Here is an 8,011-nt window from a genome sequence, read left to right on the forward strand (position 1 = left end):
TGCTGCTGTTCACTTGAATTCAATTAAGCATTCAACTTAGATATTTACAAAGTAAAATACCAAGCACTAAAATCAAATAGTCTTGGATTAGGTCTGTTGGTTTTGGAGGATCACAGTGAGTCACAGTATGTTTACGTGCACACAAATAATTAGATATTAAAATGATTATGGCAGTAGGCCGAGTATGGCATTAGTCATGTAAACACCTTACTCTGCTTATCTTAATGGCAGTAAGGTCATAATCAAAATAAGCATATGCCGATTAAAACCCCTGCTTTTCTGAACAATCTTTTGCATTATTAGGACATGTAGGGTACTTTGGTGCAACTAGCCCCCTTAAGCAAAATGCCTAATTGCTGACACAAAAAAGTAAAGTTTGGTAAAAATGTGGTATGTGGATGATGGCCATGCAAACAAACAGTTGATTTTTATTTTGTTATTTAATCAAAATATATTTTTTAGAAAAGGGGCATTTTGTCCAGCTATCGGGGTAACTTGCATCCCCACAGCTGGCCATAGGGTAACTTGCCCCCTGAAGATGATTGTATGAAAAAATCTATTTTATACATTTTATTTTGACATTTTTTAGCAAATAAGGTATATTATTTTAATGAAATAAATCAAATATTGAAAGAAAATGCTTTTGCACATCTCACTATTAATATCCTCACTATGATGAGATTTTGATGTAAGGTCCCCCTTTTCATTTTCATGTCCAAATCATCTGAAAGTATCTAAAAGATTACTGTAACTTAATTAAGTTACTTATAGATATATGTAAAAAGTAAAAACACATTTCTTACAAAACAGCATAACTCTATTTACAACTCATTTCATACAGTAAAAACCATACTGGCTAGTGAAAGACACTCACAAAAATAAGAACACAATACACAGCCATTCAATGCAGGGCCGGCCCTAAAAAGTGTGCTCTGCTTCCTGGAGATCCAGTGCGATGGGGGTATGGGAGGTAAAATACTTTCCCAACAGAGCCTCAGTTGTTATTCTTTACCTCAAACCTGCTGTACACCTGCTTGGACTTCATCTTGTTGTAGTGGTTGACCAGGTCCAGTTTGCTGTGGCCTAAGGTCATGCGTTTCTGGTCCTGCCGTTTTATCATGGGGGGCGGTGGCGGGGGAGTCTGCTCGCTCTCCAGCTCTGTCTGGGAGAGGTCTGGCCCCCCGAAGCCTGTGCTGTGAGGAGGAGACCTCTTGAAGATGTAGGTGTCCTTCTCAGTTGAGGGGAGGAGGTCTTTCTTGGTTGGGGGGAGGAAGAGGTCGGTGAGCTTGTTGAGGAGGGGGTTGGAGGGAGTCCTCTGCTTGGCAGAGAGTTTGTTGTCTGGCACTGGAGACTGTGTCTTGGGGCTACTGTTGAAGAGGCTCGACATGGGGTCGTACAAACCTAGAGCCTGAAACTTGGACGTGGTTCCGCCAACGTTTGGTTGGCGGAACTCCGTGGGGATGGACTTGGACCACTCTATCCCGACCGATTGGCCGATCCCAGAGGAAGGGCGCTCTGTAACTGGGCTGTGACTGGTCCCATTGGGGGAGCCTCTCGTGCCTTGGGCGGTCTGATTATGAAGGGTGGGAGTTAGTGCCCCTCCTCTCCTCTCAGGGCTCAGGTGAGAGTTGCTGGGCTCTTTCTTGTCTTGACCTTGAGTGACCTTGTAAACCGTATTGGTCATGTTGGGTGCTGCCTTGATGCTGGACATGCTGCTACTGGATTGGCTGCTGGAATTCTCTGAACTCAGAACCCTCTCCCTATCCTGTGACCTCTCGGGGAAGAAGTCTAGCCCCATGTTGGGCGCCATAACAGGGTAGGGGTAGTAAGGGAGACCCTCCTCATCGGGGTTATGGAAACAGTCAATGATCTGAGAGTCAGCATACAGGCAGCGGAATTCTCGGTCGAAGCTGTCAGTGATCTGCCCAGAGAAGTGCATCACCATGTTGCTGTGGACCTGCGCCGAGAGCCAGCTGAAACTACAGGAAAGGGAACATGATCGAAAACAATGACATCTTCAATAACAAGTAGTTGTACAGTATGTACACAAATGTACACAGTACACAATGGGCTAAATATGCCATAGAGTAAATACATCCCTACCCAGTAATGTTCTACTTAAAAACAAATTACCTGTAGTGCATAAAAACTTTTTAAACTCACAAATGGATTGCACACTATTTACAAACCTCCAGGAAAAGATATAAGTACATCCTGTGCAAATCGTAACTAATTCTGGTGAGAAACCAACATATAATCTTTCTATCAGCTTTAGATGACATGCAGCAAGCAATATGAGACAGTTTGGTAACACTTTACTTAGGGCGTATAGTTATAATACATTAAAATGATTCATTTTAACATGACACTTATACATTATAAGTAGTTCATAGATACTTATGACAAGTCTTATAATTAGTGATGGGGGGAAAATAGATACAGTTACATATCGCAATATTATATTGATATTTTGACTCCAAGTATTGATTTGACAAATATAAAAAATATATGTAACTGTATTGCTAGGTAGGGTTAGCTAGCGTTAGTCGGCTGTACCTGTGCCAAAACTCTGGTATTTTTCATCCTATAGCTTGTTCTCAATCTTCTTTTTAAATAGTGAGCAAACATGTTTTTAGCACTTTTATTTCCATGACTGATCAAAACACATTTTCTCATGCTCTCTCGTCTCTCCGCAGAACATCAAATCATCAAATCACAATAACATCGCAGTATTGAATTGCAATAAATATAGAATCGTGAGAACCATGAGAATTGCAATACATATCGTATTGGCACTTAAGTATTGTGATAATATCATATCGTGAGGTCCCTTGCAACTTATCGTGAGGTCCCTACTTATAATGCATTATGACCACATCATAATGCATTATGCCTATATTATAATACTGTATTATAATACCTGTGTTATCAACAGTTTTTTAGGGGAAGCATGTTTTCAAAAGACCAAACAAATATGAAAAGGCTTACTTTGAATTAAATTTGAATACTGAACCAGAAGAACAACTTGGGTACAAAGCTTCTCAGTGTTCCTCTGTATGTGAGCAATTGTTTTTTTGTGTCATATAAAAGATGTTTGAAGTACTACTGATTTCATTGTTGTAAAGCCTGTCATACGGATGTGCTTGAAAGTCAAAATAGCTACCACTTCCAATTATAAGGCGTTTTGTTTGAATTTCAAGATAAACATTAAATGGAACTACAGATATATTCCCAGTAAACTCTACAGGTAAATGCTTTTGCATTGACTGAGGGCTTGGCACATGCGTACAAACCTCATTGTTTGCGCACTCACCCACAAGTTTAACCCTTGTAGCCCATCCTACATGCTCCCTACCCAGTAATGAAACATAATCAGCTGAGCAAACAGCTGACACTTCTATCTTCTTGTCTGAACATGAAGACAAAATCTAAACATACATAGCTGCATAATCCCCATAAAGTGAAGTGAGACATATAAAAAGTGTAATGCCAAGGAAGCAAAGTACACAATCATCTGTACTTCTACACACATTCCTCTAGTCTTCATCATGTCCATAAAACACCTGAGGGTTCTCAATAACACGTTTGTTCAACTGACGCTAATTCTGTTGGGAGTTGACAAAACTGCCAACACATTGCTTTTCAAAATGGAGGGTGTATGAATGTTTTGCATAAGGTTAAGTGCCAAGAGCAATGAGCAATACAATGTAGTGAATGAGTGCATGTATGCACTTCTTCAATTGTTAATGGTCAACTGTTAACTTACTGGGATGAATTTTATAACCGCTCATATCATTACCTGCTATTGAGCATGTAATTGTAATTACAGTTCTTGCTTAAGTATTATTTACTTGTTTCAAATGCTTCCACTTCTATCAATCTTACAAGAAAAACACTGTTTACTCCAATTAGGGGAGGGGTGGTAGGGTTAGGGGAAAATAATAAAGGAAAATAAAAATATTTTTTAAATATCTATCTTTTTATATATATCTGGGGGATTGGGAATGATGCAGACAATTACATTGATATAAGCTACAATCTATTGGCAATATTAAAGCTGATCTACCCCCCCCCCAAAAAAATAAAAAAAATAAAAGCACTTTGGGAGACATTTAATCGGCATCAAAGATAGAGCCTAACTACGTAAAATGCAGTGGTTATTTAGCTGTTATAACTATAAAATAGTGGAAAATGTCCCCCTGATGCCGCCGTGATAACGTTTTCTTTATTAAACCATTTATCAATACAAACTGCTTACAGACTACCATCAAAGTCTGCTCTCTATCTAATGGGATCACAGCTACCCAGCCTTGCCTGACATGACAAACACTTGCTGCACAAGGTGATCTTCCTCCTAGAGGACCTGTCTCAGCCACTCTTCAAAGAGTTTGACCAATTGGCTTCTGGATGGCGGTACAAGGTACCAAGGCTCAAGTGAGGGAGAGCACAAAGCACTTAGGAATGGGATGTTTACCTAATGACTAAAATTACAATTATTGCCTGAGTCACCTTACTAGATAATTCAGTGTCACCCAATGTTGGTAGACAATGTACAGAGCAGGGCTAGCGTTTAGCATACCGTGCAATATAGGAATTCTCAGTTCCCGCTTATTATGCTTTAGATTTACTGTAAATGAATAGATAAATAACTGGTATGTATTTTCCCAAGACACAAGAGCACAATCCTTACCTGTATGACCCAGCAATGACTTCCTCACAGTCTATAATCATAAACTTTTCCTGGACCTGCCCGGTGAATTTTTTCCCACTTTTAGTGCAGTACGTATCTCCACACACACTGCGGATTCTCATGTTCTGGAAAGGCAATGAAAATGTCAGATTTTGTGGAAATAATAACACCAATAAGATTAACAATATCTAATGAATCATGATGTAATGTTTGTAGGTAATAAATGGTATCAATCCATCTTCCGTTTTCACACAGAAAAGGTGTACCACTGCACATTGTATAATGAATGCATGGACACACCCACAGAGAATAAGAGGGAAAGAAAGCGAAGCAGAAATACAGAGAGAGAGAGAGAGGGAGAGAGAGAGGGGGAGAAAAGAGGGAGAGAGAAATACACAGAGTATACACAGTACATCCTATTCAGCAATCCATCCATCCATCCATCCATCAACCTATGCACCCACCACATCCCATCCTTCCACCATGACTTACACCCAGGTGAGAGTTCTGGATGTCCAGTGCTGCACACATGTCAACAAAGTAGTTGAGATTCTTCTCATCCAGGAGAATGTACACAGGGACCTTGCGTTTGTTCGAGGCCTCCATCAAGTCACAGAGCAGATCAACGTCTGTGAAGAGGTCCATGACCAACGCTATGACCTGCACACACAGGGAAAGGTTGATCAATTCAAAAATGTAATTTTTTGACAACAGGGTACAATTCTGTTATTTTCAATTTGGTAATTGTATATATAGGCCTATAATAATTGTTGTTAATCATATCTGCATTTTGTATTTGTACCAGCCAGTTATGAACGATAATTAAAACGATCATACAATTTTTGAATCAGAATCACCTTTATTCACCAAGTACATTTACATGTACCAGGAATTTGACCTGGTGAAATTGTGCTATTGGTGCTAAGATAATTTGGTAACACTTCCTATGAATGTCCTCTCCATAATGCATTCTAAGCACATTTATAAGCCTTATGAGCAATGCATAATGAACTATAATGCACAACCAAAGGTGCTTATAGCTGCTCATAAACATCATTATGAGCAGGCGACGTGTTAAGCTAAGTTTTATAATGCCTATATGAAATGCTCATTTGGACATTTTGTCAACGGGGATTCTGCAATCATGTTTAGTGTGCAAGACAGCTAGGTGTATTAGAGGGTGTACAGGTGAATGGGAATATACCCCCTTTTAACCTATTGAAAAAAGAGGAATATACCCCTTGTTGAGCACAATATAAAGCTCTCTTAATGAGGTTGACATATAGGGCATTATAACACTTTGCTTTATAAGGCATTATATAGCGTTGGTCATAATGCTCTATGAATATAGTAATAGATGACTAAGACACCTGTGATGTGCATTATAATGCATTATGCAGAGTGAGCTCATTAGGTATTATTGCAGAGTGAGCTCATTAGGCATTAAAAATCCGCTTATAATGCATTTGATAGAGGGTATTCATAGGAAGTGTTATCTAACACAAGCCTACATGGCTTTTTGCCAAGGCAAACTAGGCATGAGCTGTAGGCCTGTGTGCCTCTGTACACACTGTAGTAAAAAGTATTGCTATTGCACTAGGCTACCCTTTCTTCAAATGAATATGACACACACACATGACATATTACAGGCTGAAATGAATGTATGAAACATTGAGGACCCTAAGAAAAGTATAGCCTAGGGGCTACTGTATGGTGAGGCCCCTTGTTCCAAAACGAAACTTTAAAGGCTTGTATGGCCCCCCCATTTCCTTTTAAATAAATGGAGGTAAATGAATATAAATATACAAATTCAATGACTTACCCTTTTTCCTTTATTTATTAATGACCGAATGAGGTCTTTCACGTTGTGAGTCTTGTCCCGTTGGAAATAGATCTGTGTTTCTGAGGGTCCGTATCTTTGAGGGTTTTCTGGCCATCCGAGTTCCAGAATAGGTGGCTCTTCGTCGGACATCATTGGGAAATAGGTCCCCGAGGTAAGCTCCGACACCGTATCCCCCTCCCCAATGTCCCCCTCAGTGCCATTTGAGCTGTTGTCGGAGCTACAGTTCTTGGCTGCATTCTCGGTAATATAATGAATCTCAAGCGGCGAGAGAAAGTTTAATTCCCTTTCCTCTGTCAGAACTCGTCTGTATTCCTTCTCCCCAGACTCCAGCAGAGCGTCTGTTGCCAACCTGGCCGCCTCATTGTGGCTGAGTTCGAGCGTCGAGCCTTGTCGCCATGGGTTCTTCACTTCTTCTAACCTGTTGGCGAGCTTACCAAGCGCTTTGCGCCCGGAGTTCTGTGTCGGCCGGAGCGCGTCGGAGCTCATCATTGTGCCTGTGCAGCACTAAGGTAACAGATGGCGGTGTACTCTCATGCACTACAGTACTCTTATAGGCATATAGCAAATGCAATATCTAAAAACTACAAAATACAAGTAGTCTCTCTATGAAAACGGCCTGCGCTGAAATGGACTTGACTTCTCTAGTTGCCGATCATGACAGCGACTGTAGGCTATTCCCGCGGGGGCTTTCGTATTGTTGGTCTCATAGTCTGTTCAGAAGTACACCACCTCTTGCTCACCAGGGTGTTTTCATTAGTCCAAACAGTTGCGTTTTGCAACGAAAACGAGAGTTTCTATTGGACAAATTCAGGTAGGTCCCGCCCTCTTTCCGTTTTGCAACAGAATCGGTGTAATGAATACACCCCTGTATTTAGCAGTCGTGGTGGTGGTATCCAACGTGAACTGGCTCCACCTCTCGCTCACATGATATGACATTTAAAACCTATCACCGGCGTCTCTTTGTGGTAGCCTTCATACAGTGCCTTCGGAAAGTATTCAGACCCCTTGACTTTTTACACATTTTGTTAAATTACAGCCTTATTCGAAAATGGATTAAATAAATAAAAATCCTTAGCAATCTACACACAATACCCCATAATGACAAAGCGAAAACAGTTTAAGAAATGTTTGCAAATGTATATAAAAAAATATATAAAAAAATACCTTATTTACATAAGTATTCAGACCCTTCACTATGAGACTCAAAATCCTGTTTCCATTGACCATCCTTGAGATGTTTCTACAACTTGATTGGAGTCCACCTGTGGTAATTTGGAAAGGCTCACAACTGTCTATTTAAGGTCCCACAGTTGACAGTGCATGTCAGAGCAAAAACCAAGTCATGAGGTCGAAGGAATTGTCCTTAGAGCTCCGAGACAGGATTGTGTCGAGGCACAGATCTGGGGAAGGGTATCAAAACATTTCTGCAGCATTGAAGGTTCTCAAGAACACAGTGGCCTACATCATTCTTACATGGA

General features: G+C 40.4%; 1 protein-coding gene across 1 annotated transcript; it reads right to left on the reverse strand.

The window, feature by feature from the left end:
- Positions 1 to 908: 908 nt before the first annotated feature.
- LOC123492060 (protein FAM83C-like) lies at positions 909 to 7,232 on the reverse strand. Its single transcript, XM_045223970.1, has 4 exons — positions 6,513 to 7,232; positions 5,183 to 5,350; positions 4,691 to 4,815; positions 909 to 1,979 (listed from the first exon to the last, which is right to left on the reverse strand). The coding sequence occupies exons 1-4, from the start codon at positions 7,020 to 7,022 to the stop codon at positions 995 to 997; spliced, it is 1,788 nt and encodes a 595-aa protein (XP_045079905.1). The 5' UTR covers positions 7,023 to 7,232; the 3' UTR covers positions 909 to 994.
- Between the last annotated feature and the right edge of the window lie 779 nt (positions 7,233 to 8,011).

This window comes from Coregonus clupeaformis, chromosome 12 (genome assembly GCF_020615455.1).
Source record: "Coregonus clupeaformis isolate EN_2021a chromosome 12, ASM2061545v1, whole genome shotgun sequence".
Classification (NCBI taxonomy): domain Eukaryota; kingdom Metazoa; phylum Chordata; class Actinopteri; order Salmoniformes; family Salmonidae; genus Coregonus; species Coregonus clupeaformis.

What these genes read in the sequence shown, in the direction of transcription:
- LOC123492060 (XM_045223970.1), bottom strand. Translation starts at nt 7,022, where the DNA reads ATGATGAGCTCCGACGCGCTCCGGCCGACACAGAACTCCGGGCGCAAA. An exon ending in TCCAGAACTCTCACCTGGGT is followed by an intron (nt 4,816 to 5,182) that starts GTAAGTCATGGT and finishes TTGCCTTTCCAG; the next exon opens with AACATGAGAATCCGCAGTGT. An exon ending in GTCATTGCTGGGTCATACAG is followed by an intron (nt 1,980 to 4,690) that starts GTAAGGATTGTG and finishes CCTTTCCTGTAG; the next exon opens with TTTCAGCTGGCTCTCGGCGC.